We start from the raw sequence: 19381 nt of genomic DNA on the forward strand, positions 1-19381 counted from the left end.
CACACACACACACACACACACACACACACACACACACACACACACACGTTTATGTAGATGTGTGTGGGTATGGTTAATCCATAGGAAATTGTGGTTTTTCTAGCTGAAAGAATGGTAAAATATTATCAATTTTTTATGCTTCAGCTTAAAATAACTAAGTCTTCTTGAAGGAACACTTAATAGTGAACTACCCCATCAAGCCCATGATGATCTGGTAGCCCTAGTCATGCTTAACTCTAACAGGAGATGTGACCAGTGAGTACATCTACAGCTATAGTCTATGTTTTATCAGTAACTGCCTTCTGTGAAAATTCTTTAGTATCACTGTCATTACTCAGTGCCTGATATTTTAAAAAATAGGATTTCCCCTCATGCTTACAGTACGAAGCCACCAATGAATGGCAAAATACACAATCTGATGGTACGTATTGTCATACTAAACAGAAAGCTTAAAGCACCATCGAGATCACAGAAAAACAGAGTGACAGAGCTTGGACTCAATCTGGCCAGCACTTGTATAGCAAGCCATTCTTCTAAATACAGAGGAAAGGCTAAAGAGGAAAGTGTAAGCAACAAAAAGAGAAAGTTTCCATTGAGAATCCTTGCTCTCACCCCACCCACCTGTACTACTATATCCTTCATGTAGTCATACTCCTCAGGGTGCAGGAAAGCTGTGAATTCCTCCTTTGTGGCAATGAGGTCTCCATCCTTGTCTGCCATTTTAAACCTCCGCTCATCTCTAACCATCATCTGTTTATAGTTAAATCCATCATCAGGGTCTGGATCATCTAGAAAAGAAAAATTTAGGTCAAATCTTAAAAGACTTCCAGAAAACATGAAAATGTATGGGGAATCAATTTCCAAGAAAGATAAACCAAGCACTGAAGAATTAATTCTTGATTACTCAGGTAAAATTGCAGCAGTATAAAGACATTCAGTTTTGGTAATCAAAGACCTCAAAATCAGGTCTGAGTTGAATGCAAATGCTTGCCATTCAACATGGAACCCTGGCTCCTGGACTGTGTAATCCGTTATGTAATGCTTCACTGTCACTGCTCTTGGGGCAACCACAGAGCTTGAGTTTTCTAGATATATCCAAGGGGCAGCGGTGGTTCTAAAGTCATACTGAGTTTGAATCCTAACTCTACCACTTCTTAGCCATGTGACCTTGGGCAAGTAACTTAACTGTACTTCAATTTACTCATCTGTAAAATGGAGATAATAACAGTGCTGGCCTCATAGGATTGTTATGAGGCTAACTAAGCAAATAAATAGAAGTTAACTGCTAGAACAGTGCCTGGCACAGAGTTGGCTTTTAATGAATGTTAGCCACTGCTATGTCGATTAAACATTAGGGTCTCATTAAAAAGCCAGATATCAGGAATTCCCCGGCAGTCCAGAGGTTAGGACTCTGAGTTCTCACTGCCGGGGGCCTGGGTTCAGTCCCTGGTCAGCAGAACTAAAATCCCACAAGCCGCACAATGCAGCACCCCCCTGCCCCCCACCAAAAGAAGCCAGACATCAAAGGCCTTCTATCCCATTATTGGCCATCTGGATTCAAGTACCAGAACAACACCACTTTGAATGGTCACACTTTAGTTTCTTAAGCCAACTCAGAAATATACCATGAGATACAAATACTGTTCACTACCCCTCCTCCCCAATTTTTGTAAAATTCTAGAAAATGCAAATAAATTCGAGTTACAGAAAACAGATCAGTGGTTGCCTTGAGGATTATAAAGGGACACAAGGAAACTGTTTGGGGTGATGGAAATGTTCATTTATTTCGATTGCAGTGATGAGCTCACCGATACATACATCTGTCAAAACTCATCAATTGTGCATTTTAAATACGTGCAGTGTATCGTATGTCAGTTATACTTCAATAAAGCTGTTACAAAAGATAAATATTAAATTACAACCAAATTAAATTTGGATTTATCCATCTGTTAGGATGTTGAACTGCACAAGCAGTAGTTAGTCTCTCCGTAAGAATCTAGAAAAATGAAATTTTGTTTCTTTAAGTTGAAAAAATGTGGAGTTAATGGCAGAAAAGGAAAAAAAACCCTTTTCAATCTGAGTTGCTGTATGGACCTAATAAGGTAACATGTGAAGATATTTTGAAAGGAAAAGACACCATATTAAAGGTAAGAAATGATTGTTCCTACAACATATTGGTCAAATTTTAAAAAAGATACAGCACTAGTTTTATAAAAATGACCCACAGGGTCCCTTAATAACATTACACTGCTGACTTTCGATACTGAAGTTCAATCTTTCCATACTTTAAGCACAGTTAAAAACAACAACAATAAACTACTGCTCTATTTTGAGAGATGCTCATCTCTCAAACTTGAAGCTTCATTCTTTGTTGAGTGTCAAAATTTAGTGAGATAGTTGACTGAATCATGAGGCTCTGTGGACCGTATACGTGTATACTCAAAGCCGTAACAGGTTAGAGACAAAGAATTTAAGGAAAGTACGATCTTTCTCAGATACTAAGTCATTTCTTCTAAACAAATAAAGCTTCAGTACAAACTATGTAACATAAATAAGAAAGATAACAGAAGACAACTTATATATTAAGAGTAGATTCTTAGCTAAGAGCCCTTCTCTCCTTAGTTAAACCATGGTGACTGCAATCAAGTAGCCCGATAACATGCACATATATAAGGATGAAAAAGGAAGCTTTAAAACTTTATTTTTATTTTTTTAAACTTTATTTTTAATGACTAAACTCACGTGCCTATCATCACTGCTCAGAGTGCCATTGTCTGTCTTAAGCACCAGTTTACTGGGCTATCTGGCCTGGGTAGGCTCTTGGTCTAGTTCTGGTGGAGGCAGGGTGGATCGTAGTATCTCACATTTTACTTGTGGCAGAGACAGGGTTAATGCTCCTTTTGTGGAAGGCAGACTAAAAGCTAAAGTGATTTATACCCGAACTCAGCTGAACCAAGAACACGCTTTCACAAAAACTCCTCAGCACTTTTGTAAGGCACCTCATTACCCCGAGTACTGTCCAGCCACAGGCCTCCAGGGAAAGATGCCTTATAAAGACATTGTTTCTCCAGCCAGAGCTTCAGCTTATGCAGTCTCAGTCAGTAGAAATACCCATTACATTGAATCATTTGCCCTGTGAGGCAACAAAGCTCTCAACACATAATCATACAAAGAGTTTAAGATTCATTCTGGACAGCAAGTGAGTGACTAGGTCTGAGCTGAGATTATTAACACACCATTCTATTGAGATCACCAATAGCCTACCCACTGCTTTACATTTATAATTAATTCCAAATAAATCAGAGGGTGTTGGGTCTCAGTCAGAGAGCAAGAAGCATGCATGCCTCTCTATCTGCACTGACTTTTTAATACACGTGTTTTTAATTGGGTGAAGGCTATGTTTGGTTCTTGGGTAAGTGTCAAGCGTAGAGAGAGACTGCCACTCTAGTCTTAGGAATGAGAACAAGCCTGATACAGAAATAAAAATCTGTTCAACAGAAACGCATGCAGTCCTGTAATTAACACGGACAGCTGGCTATCCAGCGGGGGGAAACAGACCATCATACACTCACTGCTTGTTAGTTGGTGATGGAGAATGCCTGCTTTAACCCAGAAATTTACTTAATTTCCAGAATAAAAATGCAAGAAGTAACATTTATACATTCTTGCCTCAAACTGTAACCATGTGCAATAGAGGAATCTCACTAACAAAAACACCCTAAGTCATCAACTCAGTAAGATCGCCACCTAGCATTCAACAGCAGGCAAGTATAATAAGTAAAAGAAAATGACTAACAGGTGGCCCAAGCATACAAGCTACCAAATCAACAGAAAGCAATCAAAGTCACATTTATTTGCCTTGAAGCATTTGCAAAGCAGGCTGATAAACTCATGTGCCAGAGAAAACAAATGGGAAATAATTCATTTCTAAACTTCAGTAAGCAGACACACTGAAATAGTTAAATTTCATCAAGGAAAGCTATTATATTTGATCTTTATTTTATTAAGGAAAAACAGTAATTTTCCTTCTATTCTCACCAGTTACAAAGAAATCTAATTTGGTTTGAATTTCAGGTCCAACACTTTAATGTGACCATGTCAGGCTTTGAGACATCTCAAAGCCTCTTGCTTTGCACTGTTGGAACAATGCAGCCTTTTAAACAAGATCTACTACAAAAATGGTCTCTCTGCGGGATGACAGCAAGAAAAAATGGGGAAATATATCTGAAATGCTAACAATGTTAAAAGATGTCAGACCTTAGAAAACCAAAATAAAACAAATTTTAAAAAATACACAATATACAACTTCAAAATTAATAAAGGGAAGGAGAATTAGCTCAGCATCAAACTATCTCAGAAACGCATAATTTCTTCCTTTCCTTCACTGTGTGACCCATTTGTTTCTTTGACTCAAGACCATGGTCTCTGCCAGGCTGACATCTTGCCCCTTACCCAGGTAAGTGCCATAAGTCACGTTTCTGTACTCATCCCAGGAGATTAAGCCGTCTTGATTCAAATCAAACTCCTGCCATTGGTTTTCAACATTGTCATATATGTATTTCTTCTGGGCGTGCTTAATCCAGGATTTCAGCTCCCCCTCCGTCACAAACCCATCTTTATCCGCGTCTATTTTATCTACAATCACTCTACAAGACAAAACAGTTACGTTTCAAAGTGCCGGCTCCACAAAGCTTTTTTCCCCAGATAGTAGGGACCTACCTAAAACGTAGCCGTAGGTGGCATTTTTATACTCTTCCCAGGAAACGAGGCCGTCCTCATTGAGGTCATGCCCCTTCCACTGTCGCTCTACATCCTCGTAAATCCAGCGCTTTTGTGCAAATTTAATCCAGTCTTTGAGCTCATCCACAGTGACAAACCCGTCCTTGTCGCCATCTATTTTACTTACAATCTTTCTGTAGAAAATGCAGAGAAATCCAGCAAGAGGTTAAAAGGACACTAGGCTCTGGACTTAGCCAGGTGTGTGCTGTGGGCACAGGTGTTGCCCAGAGCTAAAGCATGGAAATAAAAATTGTTTCCAAAACAAAACTGCCAGACAGGCCATTGAAAATTTTTCTCTTAAGTGCCCGCTGCTGGTCTGAAATGAGCCATCCAGACAAGGCAAGCACAGTGCATGGCTGGTGTACTTGGATCCAAAAGTGAATCCGGACTATCCCTTTAGAGGTAGGTTTCAGCCGATGGTCAGAATTCAGGAGTGAATGAATATCCATTCCTACCTGGGTTCTCCACTCTTAGCATCAAACAACACGCAAATCTTTGTATTTTTCTTTATTGCTTTTACGAGAATCTCAATTTCTGGGTAAACAATCACAACCACTGACTTGGTTTTCTAAAAATTCAAAAATTTAAACCAGACTTTAAAAAAATTCAGCTGTGTTTTCAAAAAAAAAAAAAAACCAAAACACTTCTGTTAAAAATACAAAGATATCAAATATAGTTCCAGGATCACTTATACCTAAAGTCAAGATTACTTTTTTTAAAACCCCAAAACAGGTACACAGAGACAGAAGCATGCTTATTTTTAAAAATGGCTAGCAGTTTATTATACACTATTTTGAACTGGATTTTTACACATAACCACAAAACCAGAGAGCTCTGAAGAAGTAATGTGGTAAGAATGTATATCCCTGATTATGAGAATGTTAATAAGCTGAGAGGGTTAGGGTGCAGATGATAAAGCAAAACTACAAAGCTAAAGAATCAATATACTTTGCCCTCCATGAGTTTCTTTCTTCTAGATCTGTTATGTTAATGACAGACATTTTTAAAATGATTTATTTAAGGATTTCAAAATATGTGCATGATATGAAAACTTCTGTTTAAAGATGCAGTCACTTACTTATAGAAGCTAAGACAGCCTATGTAAAGTCACAAGAACTTTAAATCAAAGCTTCCAATGGGGGACTTCCCTGGCAGTCCAGTGGTTAAGACACCGTGCTTCCACTGCAGTGGGCATAGGTTCGATCCCTGGTGGGGAACTAAGATCCGGCATGCCGCACAGTGTGGCCAAAAAAACAAAACAAACAAAAAACCCCAACAACTTCTAATGGAATTGATATCTTGGCATACTCCTATGCTCTGTTACTTGTAGGACTGAAAAAGACTGTCGTTTGGTAGCAAATAATGTTTTTCCCCAGTTTGTATTCATCTCATGAATACAACACTGGAAAGTGATTAGAATCACAGAATACAAGCAACACAAATTCATCTTGATATTGATATGCTGTTAGCCATGATTGTCTATTACTTAAATCTTGTAATTAACAAGCATTTTCCTTCAGAGAATCTTACAGCTTTTGCTCTAAAATGTTAAAAGGTAAAGCAGTAAGAAGTCACCTCAAATATCCTCCTCTATCTACATGGACACGGGACAAAAATTTTTTGCAACTTGAACCTGTAGAATCTTAACAATATTAATAAGTTAAGTTTTAAGCGCCCCCAAACTTCTGCATTATCTATACTGGGATCCAGTTTGTGTCCGTAAGGTATTGGCTACCAAGATTGCCACTGTACCATTAAGAAAAAAAGGGCAAGGTACTTATTCCCGAAAGAAAATTTTAAACTATTATAAACAGCCTAAAGAGAAGGAACACTCAGATAAAAAAGGCATCTGAATGTTTAAGATGGGCTTTTCCTAATGAAGTTGGCTAAATGCCATTCTATTCATCCCAACAGAAATATCCCAAATGGTTTAATTCAGAGGTTAGCAAACTTTTTCTGAAAAAGGACAGATAAGAAGAAATTTTCACTTTGTGGGCCACATATGGTCTGTAACATATTTTAAAAACAACAACAAAAATAACCACAAAACCATTTAAAAATAAAAAAGCCATCCCTATCTTGCTAGCTATCCAGGCTGCAGGCAGTTGTGAAAGTACATTGGAAGTGGGCATGTCCTATTTTAGGCATGAAGCTCTAAACTCGGATCTTTGAAAGCCTGTGTAAATTTATGAAGCTAATGGTGTTATATTTCTATGATACTGGAGAACCCTACAGATCCATGATGCCACTAAATAAGCACTCACTCCACGACAGACACAATGTACCTAGTGGATCTTATATGATTTCTAAGAGGTAACATATGCCTCTACATTTCAAAAGGCATCAAACAAATCCTTTGACTTTTTAAGAACCTGGGTCAATAAATGGGCTCCAGGAGGGTTCACAACATTCCAGAAATTTTCAGCAAAATTTTATATATATTCATATGTAGGCGCTTGCCCTTAGCTTTCGCTAGACTGCCAAAGGGACTGGGCCTGTGACCCAAAAAAGGATGATGAACTGCTCTAGTTCATTTCTACAGCAAATATATCACGGGTGAAAACTTTATTGAGGACCACCACCTCAAAATAAATAATCATTTGAAGGACACATAAATGAAAATTAAGTATATTTAGACTTCTTGGGGGTGGGGTTGAGAATACATACACAAGAAAAAATCTTCTATTTGTCAACATTCTTCGTAAGAAAAAGGAACTAAAAACTGGATATTAAAATTGTTTTTAAGTGCTTCCTGAAGTCTTTTAGGTATTATAACTAAGGATTTAAAAATAGTAGTGAATTTTTGCAACTAGAGGTATAGACAATGATCTTATCTCCTAATAGTTACTGGCCTCCTAGATAGATGGAAAAGGGGGACTCTGTTGTTCCCAACCTCTGATGTACAGTCACGTACCAAATAATGTTTAGAAATGCCACAGTAAGTTAAAAGAAAAAAAAAAGTTCACCTGGAATTCTTGCTTGCAACAGTACATCACCTTATAAACTGGAAATATTTGCCATTATCTCCATTTTGGGAGAAGAAAATAGTACTTGGTTCATTCATACATTCCATGAAAAACATGATTTTAACCATCTTAGTCTAATCAAATATGGAGTCGCTCATGTGTTGAACTTTTGATATTTACTGATGACGAAAAGAAACATTTTCTCTCTACTGAAGACTGTTAGCAGAGCTATTCCAGTACCTACACAGAGCCAGAACACCAAACCTAAGGGCCCTTCATTATTTAACAGTAATTCTGCACAGAGACATGTGCAGACCAAAATGTAGGCTGGACATGCACATTATGCAAGACACGAAGACTGAGAACGCCCTCATGCATCCCTATTTTCAGCCTGGAATGTTAGCACAGTTATAAGATTAAAATTAAAAGTGAGCATGGTCCCTCAAAGTTAGAAAAACAACCTAACAAAAGACTAACTCTTTGATAAATTTCTGTTTTCTCTATCTACTTTCAAATGTTTTAGGAGTTTCTCATTCTACACAGCAAAATCTTTTTATTGTTTCTGTGAGTGTTTAAGAATAAAATATTATATCCTTCAGTTAGCAGAAAACCCGTTGAAAGAATAATTATTTTGAAGTACCACCCAAAGCAAATCCTATAACGTCTTCTAATCACAGCACTATCCATGGGCAAAATATTTTTGGAAATTCCTATGTGGTATAACTTTTCAGACAAATCTCTTGAATATAGTTCAGAAAGTTACACCAATGGTAGCCTTTCATTGAGGAGAAAATGTTCACTGAATTAACCTGCATTTCCTTAAAAAGCAAGGCTTTGAAAGAGCTAAAAAAGACATTCTCAGATCCTCAGAAATAATCAACTGGAATTCTACCAAATCAACTCTTTAAATAAAAAGATGCCTGCTGAGAGAGCCACAGAACCTGACTATGGCCCAGCTGTTACTGAAATAGCAACACATACTCTGACATTAAGACCACTGCTTATTACAACCTTCTAAAAGGCAAGGTTGAGGGACTTCCCTGGCGGTCCAGTGGTTAAGACATTGCCTTCCAATGCAGGGAGTGCGGGTTCGATCCCTGGTCAGGGAGCTAAGATCCCATGTGCCTCACGGCCAAAATACCAAAACATAAACCAGAAGCACTATTTTAACAAATTCAATAAAGACTTTAAAAATGGTCCACATTAAAAAAAAAAAAAAAGGCAAGGTTGGTTTGGTTTTGTTTTTGATTAAGCAAATATCTGACAATGAAACCAAAGAGGGTGAAGGACATCCTTGGAAACCATAAACTCTACAGAAATTAGTCAGTCCAGGAGTCTAATTTGCAGTTTATTATCCACTCAAAGACTTGGCATGGTCAGTAATAAATAGGTCACAGATAGTTTTTAAAAATTAAAAGCAACAGGTTTGAGAAAACCCCCATGTAATGTTCCTTTGGGGTCAAGATGATGCAGTTTAAGCTGAGTCCTATAGTATTTGGCAATTTTATGCATAAATGACTTTGCTTTGTAGAACGAGGTAAAAACTATTATTCAATGGAGAAATGCAGGAAAGCGCTTAATTAAATTTTAGTGGTAGCAATTCTGTGGTTAGTTTTCAGAAGATGTAGTTCAATACAGCTTTACTGAGTGACTGAGCCAAAAGAGAAAAAAAGAATGAGTTGATTTATAAAGAAATGTCATTATTCTAACTAGCTCCCTGAGAGCTGGCACCTTACCCAAGTCTTTCCTTGCTCTCTTCTGGTGTCAGCTGATCAAAGGTTTTTGCTTCTTCAGCACCCAAGAAGGCATCATGGTCATAATCAAAACTCTGAGCATCATTGTGAACTTTGTCACTGAGCTGAGGCTCATGGTGTACACGGTCCTTCTTTTCCGTGGGCTTGCTCAAGGCAAAGGCTGTGCACAGGGACAGGCATGTAAGAAATTGTCGCAGGTCCATGATAATCAGATCTTAAAGAAAAAAGAAAGGTAGTTCATTCAGGAAGCAGTATGCTTAATAATGAAACAAGAAATTAAAAGCTCACATCCAGTTACAATATTAATTTGATATTATCCCAAATATTATTACTTAATCCATAAAAAAAAGTGTGGTAGGATATCAGACTTTCCAGTTTTACTCTGAGAAATATTCACCAGTTTTCTTCATCTGATTGTAGGCTGACAAGGAATTACAGGAACAAGGAATTACTAGGAACATCCACCTTGTAAGTGGTCTCACTTCAAAAACACCAAAGTAGAACTTTAATCCTTTTGCCCAAGTTCCTAAGATTTAAAAGTGAAAGGACCAAGATTTAAATCCAGACCTACTGACTCCAAATACTTTATCTTTGTACTGTATCAGTGGTCTGGTCTTCAAACCTGGCTGGTTATTAGGATCACCTAGGAAGCTTTATTAAAAAAAAAAAAGTTTCCCCTACTGAATTAGAATCTCTGAGGCTGAACCCAAGCATTTGTAGTTTTAAATGGTTCCCAGGTGATTCTGATGGTTGTCAGATAAGAACCAATGATCACCTTCAAAGATCAAACCACTGAGACGGTACAGTGATGGATAACTGCCTTATCATTCTGTATACTTGTGTTTCCCAAACCTACCCAGGTATAAGGACCACCTGGAATACTGTTCAAAGTACAGATTCCCCAGCTCTATACTGTACGTTCAGAATCTCTGCAGTCACAGGTGATTCTGATGAACAAGCACAAGGCTGGAACACTTTATGGAAAACAGTGACAAAAAATCGCAGAGAAGCTGCAGGCTAGAAACTGTTTAGAACTCTTGACAGACAACCTATAGTACTGTCCAGAAAGGTTAACGTTTTAGAGAAAACTGTAAAATTAAAAATCAAGGTGGGGGGTGGGGCGGGGGAGAATTCCCTGGTGGCACAGTGGTTAAGAATCTGCCTATCAATGCAGGGGACACGGGTTCGAGCCCTGCTCCGGGAAGATCTCATATGCCATGGAGCAACTAAGCCCATGCGCCACAACTACTGAGCCCTCGTGCCACAACTACTGAAGCTCGTGCTCCTAGAGCCCGTGCTCCCCAACAAGAGAAGCCACCGCAATGAGAAGCCCGCGCACCACAACGAAGAGTAGTCCCCGCTCGCCACAACTAGAGATAGCCCGTGCACAGTAACGAAGACGCAACACCGCCAAATATAAATAAATAAATCAAAAAAACCCCACAAAAAAACAAATCAAGGGGGGACTTCCCTGGCGGTCCAGTGGTTAAGACTCCATGCTGCCACTTGCAGGGGCCATGGGTTCGATCCCTGGTGGGGAACTAAGATCCTGCATGCTGTGCAGTATGGCCAAAAAATAAAATAAAATAAAATAAAATAAAAAATAAAAAAATCAAGGGGAAAGAGTTTCCCAGGCTTTCATATTTTAACTAGTCCTTTATCAGAACACAGATTCTGAAGGCTTCTCCCCTTGTGGTGAGTATAAACTATAATTTCCTATTATCACTCACTCGTTTCCTCTTATGACCAGTGACTCCCTTACTGGATGGGTAGGTGGTTACTGGGCATGAGGCCTGTTGTAGGTTGAACTGTGTCCCCCCAAAAGATATGCTGAAGTCCTAATCCCTGGTGCCTGTGAATGTGACCTTATTTGGAAATAGGATCTTTGCAGATGTAATCAAGTAGGATGGGCTCTAATACAATGGCTGGTGTCTTTATAAAAGGAGGGAAATTTGGATACAGACACAGAGAAGAGAATGCCACATTATGAAAGAGGCAAAGATTAGAGATCATCTACAAGCCAAGGAATGTCAATGATTGCTGGCAACCACCAGAAGCTAGGAAGAGGCAAGGAAGGATCCTTCCTTAGGGCCTTCAGAGAGCATGCCCCTACTAACACTCTGATTTCTAATTTCTAGCCTCTAGAACTGCAAGAGAATAAACTTCTGTCCTTTTAAGCAACGTAGTTTATGGTAATTTGTTACAGCAGCCCTAGGAAACTAATACTAGGCTACAGTACAGAGGGACACAGCATCACATGAAAGTTAAATGCATTACCTTGTCCTAATCTGCAGATTAAACTAGCCACAGGCTTCACCTTCCCCAGGATGTCACCAGTGGAACTATCTAATCTAAGGCTCATATTTTATATATAAATTTTTTTTTAATTATAAAAATTCTTTCAGCATTGCTTGTAACTCAGTGATCTCAACCTAGACTGTACCCTAAAATCACCTGGGGAGTTTTTATAAGTGACCATTGAACCCCACCCTTAACCATAAATATTTTTAAAAGGCAGCCAGGTTGAGAACCAGTATTCTAACCAAATTCTCAAATGGCCATAATGATATCTTAAGAAATGTGACTTGAGAGTACACTTAATACGAAGAAACTGCATGTATCTGATCCTGCCTCAAAGTTTTGGGAATTAGAAGGAAGGAAGTGAATTGTGTCAAGGGATAAAGAAATCAAATATGCCAATAAATTAGCCATATTTTAATGTATCCATCTCCTTGTAACCCCCAAATAGTAACTAAAAGAAGTTACATTGTATTTGCTTGGATTTACAAAGCATTTTGGATTTAATAAACTAAAAAATGCTTAGCGCAGCTAATGGTGAGCACGTTACGTCATATAAAAATTCCTTAAAAGTGGAAGGAAAGCAAATAGAGGAATATGTTTAATGCTAACACAATTTAGCTGATTATACAAAGGCACAACCTGAGGCCTCCTTGAGTAACTTCAGGCTGTAAAAGGGCATAAGAGGGCACTATTTGTGTTCAATAGGAAAGCAGCTAAGTGGGGAGGTCCAGAAATGGCAGAGAAGGATATATCAACAGAGAGTAGAAAGTGTTCTAGAGTAACTAGGACAACGCCAAAAAGACAAACAGAAATGTTAGCTAAGGAGATAATGGGAGGCAGTCACTTCCCCAAGAGCCCATTTCAAAAACACACAAAAACGGTAATTTTGCTGGACAGTTGTTACGACTCATGAAAACCCATCAGAGGAAACAATGTGGCAGCACTGCCCTAAGACCCACAGAGAAAGGGGAAGAAGGTGGTACTATTCTTAAGCTGTTCACCAATGTTAGGACTTGGCTATGCTTCTGAAAGTTTATCAATGTTCTGTTTCGTGCTATCCCATCAAAATACCCAAATTTATATACAAAGACGCTTCAATTCAGATGTTCAATGATAACAGTTTATAATGATTTAAAAAAAAAGGAAAATGAACTAAACAAAAGAAGTGGTAAATACATATTAAATCTATATTGTGGAACACAACACAGTTTAAGAAGAATGAAGCGGACCTATTCACACTGAAACTGACAAGGCACCAAGATATGTTCAGTGAACAAAAACAACAATAAGAAAGCATGTTGTAAAACAATGTCAAGACCTCATTTATATAAAAAGCAAAATCCAACAATCTCCCCAGCTTGTTTATATTTGTATAAAATATAACATATATGCACGAAAATGGTGTGGAAGGATAAACATCTATCTGTAAACAGCAATAAGCCCTACGCTGAAGGGAGAAGAGATGGGGTGGGGAGGTAAGGTTCGTGGGGAGTGAACTTCACTACTGTACTGCTGTGTTGTCTTATTTTTTGTAAATGAGCACACAGTCGTGTATTATCTTTTTATGTGTATTACTTTCTAAACAATAGCATAAAAATTCTTTGCATTTTTAGGTAGCAAAGCAAACATTTTCAAGCCATTTCTCCAGATTGGAAAAGGAGACTGAAGGAAAAACACATATTTATTCTTAAGACACAAATCCTATTTTATAAAGTAAAATAACACTGCCCTAGGAGAATAACCCTCCAGCCCACTCTCCAATAATTGAATCCAATCAATCACATCAGTGGAACAGTAAAGAGAAAATTAGATTCAGTGGCTCTCTCAAACATCACAGTATGCCTTTATTTTAGGACAAAATGAAACTTCCATTTCAAATTACAAATAATTCTTTAGACAAATAAAATCCTTTACAGAGATAAGGAATGAGTTTTATGTTGTTATTTTGTGATATATCCAAATAATATCTATAATGTTAGAGGCTTACAGAATCAAGTAAAATCAAGAGTCACTGCAACAGAGGATTTTCCTTATGTCTATTAACAAGGGGGTTTCCCATTTAGGAAAATTTTATAAATGACTAATTACATCCCGAGAATAATACTCTAACAACTCTTGCATAATACCCTGACAACTTCTGCAAACCCCAAATGTTTTAATATGAATTAATGCTTAAGCCCACTAACACTATCAGGGCCTGGGAAGGATACTGTGTAAAGTTTTGATACTGTGTAACATAAAGAAATGTAACAGATTGACTCACTGATTCTAGAGGGAAAACTACATTTAAGATTGAGGTGTAACATCTTGATACAGTGACAAAAGAAGAATTTCAGAATAAAAGCCAAGTGATTCAGCTTTATCATTTATCCATCTCTCTATCCTTTCCCTTCTCAATTAAACTTTCAATCCTGCCCCTCTACAGGTTCCTCCATTCTGTCAATCAATACTTCTCAGGTCTTCATAATCCAAAATCAGTCTTTCTCAGACCCCGTTATTCCTTCAAGCATGCTCTTCCCTTTCCTTCACCCATACCGTCTCTAGAAACTGCTGTCTCCGCTTCCTCACCACCTACTGTCACCCTGAAATCTAGGTTTCTATCACTACTGATGAAACTGCCTAAAAAGGTCATCAAGGGGCTTCCCTGGTGGCGCAGTGGTTGAGAGTCCGCCTGCCAATGCAGGGGATGCGGGTTCGTGCCCCAGTTTGGGAAGATCCCACATGCCGCGGAGCGGCTGGGCCCGTGAGCCATGGCCGCTGAGCCTGCGCGTCCGGAGCCTGTGCTCCGCGGCGGGAGAGGCCACAACAGTGAGAGGCCCGCATACCGCAAAAAAAAAAAAAAAAGGTCATCAAGGACCACCTGCTGGACAAAGCAATGGTCCTACCTTTCTCTCTCTGCAGTGGGCAATGAAAAATCTGCACTTTAGTAAGTTTTAAAAACTATGCACTTTGTGCCCACATATATCAACTCCTGGCTATTAGAAACTAACAAAAGGCCCCTTGTTTTATGAATACAGACACTAAAAAAAGAGACTACTAAATTTATCTAAATCCATATACACATAAAAATGTCTAAATAGAAACAAAGGATATCTCTCAAGACAAAGGATATATAATGTGGGACAATGTGAGAAGGAGTATAAAACAACTTCTTACACAAGGCATCTGAAGAACTACATTAGTGCAGTTATTTCTGAAGCATCTTTCTCTTTTCAACCAAATGGAAACCAAATAATAGAAAGCTAAGATCCTTCTCTTTCTCCGTCATGACAGCTATTCATCAATGGATAACAGAACATTAGGAAAACATAATATAATACATAAATGAAGGACTTGGTTGTATGAGTTTTTACCATATGGTCTAGGTGAGTCTGGCCACGGGTTTGTCAATTTTGTTTACCCTTTCAAAGAACCAGCTCTAGGTTTTGCTGACTTTTTCTATTGTTTTTTAAATCTCTATTTCCTCTCTGATCTTTATTATTTCCTCTTTCTGCTGACTTTAGGTTTTGTTTGTTCTTCTAATTCTTTCAGGTGGTAGGGTTAGGTTATTTGAGATTTTTTTTCTTTTTTGAGGAAGGCCTGTGAACTTACCATGTGATCTAAAGGTAAATCAATGGCTGTGAAAAATGCATCTCCCCATCTCCCATTTCTCAAATGACCTATAAGTTTCTCTTCCTCAAATTCTGTCCCTCCCTCACCAAGGGTAACATTTAATATTTTTTCTTGAACAAACAGAAAACTAGACCTGCACTGTCCAGGACAAGAGCTACTAGCTACATGTGGCTACCAAGCAGTTGAAATGTGGCTAGTGTGAATTAACAAGTGGTGTGTTACACTTTATGTCAAAAGAATGGTATTTTTGTGTGTACTGGATTAAATTATTAAAATTAATTTCACATGTTTAAAATATTCACCTGTAAATCTAAAGTTACATACATGGCTTGTATTATACTCCTACTGCATCACACGATGTTAGAGACACAAATAAAGGGCTAGAACAGAAAAGGTATCATGTTACTATCATACTTTTGCAACATGTCACCAATCATGGTCTCCTGCAAAGTTATTTTCATGAATTGTTCCAGTTAATTTATAAGGAAAAAAAGGTAACAGCACAGACTTGAATTTCTTTCAAAAACAATGATAAGCCTTAAGAATTAGTTTTATCCATTCAAAAATTTGCTTGACAGCTCTAAATTCATGCCATTTCTCCCCTCCTTCCCAATCATTTTTTATAAAAATCCACTGGTCACAGAACACTTAAAAGTAAGTTTTTTCAGGGGAATTTAGATGTCTAGATTAAATTCAACTTCTCAAGAACATTAACAGCAGGTGACCCCACAGTTATTCTGGTTGAACAAAGACCCACTGCTCAATGTTAATAGTGGGAGAAATGGGTGTGGTGGTAAAATTCCAGTTCTGTGAGTTGGATATTTAGGGGGGGGGAGAAAAAAAGGCATTCCTTTATAGTGCAGCAAAAGCAGAATCTCAATGCTTAAGTGTCTACTTCAATTGGGGATTGAGGGCAAGAGCCTGACTATACTAAGGCTCAGGTTATAAAGTCTGGGAATTAAAGGTATCTGGTTATCTATCTGACATTCTTCACTTTCAGACTTTAGTACAAGTACCACCAATGGACTATCATATTAAAGTAATAATGTCGGGCTTCCCTGGTGGCGCAGTGGTTGAGAGTCCGCCTGTTGATCCATGCAGGGGACGCGGGTTCGTGTCCCGGTCCGGGAAGATCCCACATGCCGCGGAGCGGCTGGGCCCTTGAGCCATGGCCGCTGAGCCTGCGCGTCCGGAGCCTGTGCTCCGCAACGGGAGAGGCCACAACAGTGAGGGGCCCGCGTACCGCAAAAAAAAAAAAAAAAAAAGTAATAATGTCACCCTTCATGATTTGATAAAAGTTATGATAATGACAAACCATTTATTCAACATTTCTCTAGCGATCGATGGAACAAATTTACATTAATATATTCTAATTCATTCTAGTTCATTAATATATCCTAATTAAATTATTTGTGTAATTGAGGGCATACGTTTATAAGATAGTTGAGTATATAAAAGTGCAAACTTTGGCTGTAGAAGAAAAGCTTTGAAATGACAAACTATTACTCAGGTTTCATTAGTTCTATAACCAAAGCAACCCAGTATAAACTTAAAATTTTTCTTGCTACAGAGTAAAGAAAATTTCCTTTAAGAAATAAGTTCTTAGAAACTCTGGGAGAATCAAAGTTTCCTTTTGGCAGATGAAACTTCAATACATAATTAATTACTGTAGGAATACCATGTAAAATGTAGAGACAAGAGTTTTGGTTTCTAGTTGTAATTTGCTGTGCATGTGTAACATGCATAAAATGCTTGGGAATCCTTGCTTTAGTGCCAAATGTAAATAAATATAATTTAAAAATCCTAGATGAAAAGACCTACCTACTATGATCACTCCAGCTGGAAGTGATCTGCACACATTCCTCTCAACTTTTATAAGACTTGTTCGTACCATTCCACAATAAGGATCATAGGCTATCTTAAGTTGTCTCCTTAGCTCCTCTGTAGATGTACATTTTTGGAAGGCAGGGATCTCAGCTTAATATAAATTAATATAAATTAATTCCCCTCTATAGTCCTTAACACAGTGTCTTGCACTTTCTGTATACCAAAACATTTTATTGGATTAGTTGGACTGTACTTGGGAGCAACAAAGTTCCTGCCAGCTGCCAGTGCTCCCCAACCCCCAATTCCCCTTACCGGATCTGGCCATCAGCCAGCAACAAGAAAAGTGTTATTTCAGCTGTCTTAACTCTAGTACATAAATCACAGCATCAACAACATCCGTATTTAAGAGTTCATAAAGACAGGGAACTAGGACCTTACAAGTAGGACCTACAACTAGGCCTAGCAAGCATCTCTAATGGCTATCCCTGGCTATACCATGCGTGTGCCACACACAGAGAAAATGTGTGTTAAAATCAGTGTACTGATCTCCAGTACTGGTGAAATGTACATAAAATGCCGTATCTTTTGACACATCACTGGATGAATGGAAGCAAACGATTATATTAACAGTGATGATTAAGAGTTGATTTCAAAGCTGTATCTGAGTACTACTATCCACTCAGGCATACTCAATTCATCTTTGTTAGCTCATGTTTCTCCTAGTTGTGATTCTCAAAAGAATCCTATTGGAGACCGCTGAATCCCTGAAAATCTCAGATTAGGCCCAGGTAAGCTCAGATCTCTCGCCACACAAATACAATTTACAGGTTACCTCTGGACCCTCATTTGTAGTACAATACATAAATTCTTCAATGATGACCACCGTTTGGAACCCGGTTAACTAAATCTACTGAATGAGGTCAAACATGCATTTGTCTTGTGTCAAGTGCCATTCTATGGCAAAGAATAATTTATCAAAAATTCCACGGTTCTCTACCTCCAAGCTACAAAAACAAATTAGAAGCAACCTTATTCCTGACTCATTAACGTAGACTTTATGGTTCATGCCAGGAAGTGAATGTAATTCAACTCTCAAAGACACTATTCTGGGACTTTGTACACTTAGGAATTCAGATCAAAGGCCCTGAAGTTTTAGTAGGAGACCCAGGGAGCTTTTTGCCTTCATGCAAAAGCAGCTTTTGGAACTGCAAATCACTCGACTCTTAATCAGGGCAGCTGTAGGGAATTAAGTTTATTGATGAACACAGTATGCCAAAAATCAGAACTAGGGTGTGGAGCTAGAAGCAACGAAACAAGGTAAAGATACAATCCTTTAATGAAGCTTTTAAAACTACTTTCCTTCGCTGACCGAAGCGTGAGGCCAAACATGGAAGCTCGAAATATTCCGTCTTTTCTTTAAAATTATAGAGAGTTAAAAAAAAATCACATAGTGTCTTCATGCTTTCTTCCCCCATGTTTCTACACCCTCAAAGTCAGCGAACACGACCTTCTTGGCAGATGCAGATGTCCTCTCGGGATGTGGCCCTGGGGCGGAGCTGGCGGACACAAGCAGGCCCAAGTGTGGGAAGTGGCAGGGAGCTGTAACAATACCGCTATCTGACTGCACTCCGACCTTCAGGAGGTAAACAAGAGTGACCTTTTCGGACGAGGGGCTTGGTGACTGGCGGGGCCCAGGGCCAGAGAACGTGGCAAGCCAGGCACGAAACTGTACCCCACAGGACGCAAAGCCGGGAGCCGGAGTTCGCAGGGACCCAGGCCCCTTCCCCAAGCGCAAGGGAAGGCGAGCGGCGGCCTCCGACCCAGGCTGCGCACCGAGGGTCGGGCAGTCGCTAGCAGCCTCAGGCCCCGGAACCCCGAGCTGGCAGAAACAGGGGCCCTGAGACAAGGAGGCCCTGCCGCGCCGGGAGCGAGGCCCAGAGGACAAAAAGAAAGTGAACAAGGGGGAGGCGGCGGCGAAGGGACGTGCACGGTGGTACTTACCTCTCCCCGTTGCGCCCACTGCCCAGGATGCCGCGGCTGCAACTCACCCACCGGCTCAGCTCTGGCGCGCAAGCACCGCCCAACCGGAAGCGGTTCCGCGCCCCGCCGCTGTCCTCCACGCCGGCAGCCTCCGGACCAATC

The 19381-nt window shown here is 39.2% G+C and overlaps 1 protein-coding gene across 4 annotated transcripts in view; it reads right to left on the minus strand.

The window, feature by feature from the left end:
* CALU (calumenin) overlaps positions 1-19381 on the minus strand; it is a 28666-nt gene extending 9285 nt beyond the window's left edge. The window contains exons 1-4 of one of the 4 annotated variants that reach the window (XM_027102018.1): positions 19241-19381; positions 9482-9713; positions 4720-4913; positions 622-788 (exon numbers count right to left, since the gene is read on the minus strand). In XM_027102018.1, the coding sequence (XP_026957819.1) occupies positions 622-788; positions 4720-4913; positions 9482-9702 (582 nt within the window). In that variant the 5' untranslated portion in view covers positions 9703-9713; positions 19241-19381. Of the gene's footprint in view, positions 1-621; positions 789-4452; positions 4647-4719; positions 4914-9481; positions 9714-9896; positions 9925-19240 lie in introns of those variants that run through there. The other 3 variants (XM_027102019.1, XM_027102017.1, XM_027102016.1) reach the window with 3 other exon arrangements.

The sequence above is a fragment of the Aethalodelphis obliquidens genome, unplaced genomic scaffold (genome assembly GCF_003676395.1).
Source record: "Aethalodelphis obliquidens isolate GAN/ISIS:26980383/991018 unplaced genomic scaffold, ASM367639v1 scaffold5, whole genome shotgun sequence".
Lineage (NCBI taxonomy): Eukaryota > Metazoa > Chordata > Mammalia > Artiodactyla > Delphinidae > Aethalodelphis > Aethalodelphis obliquidens.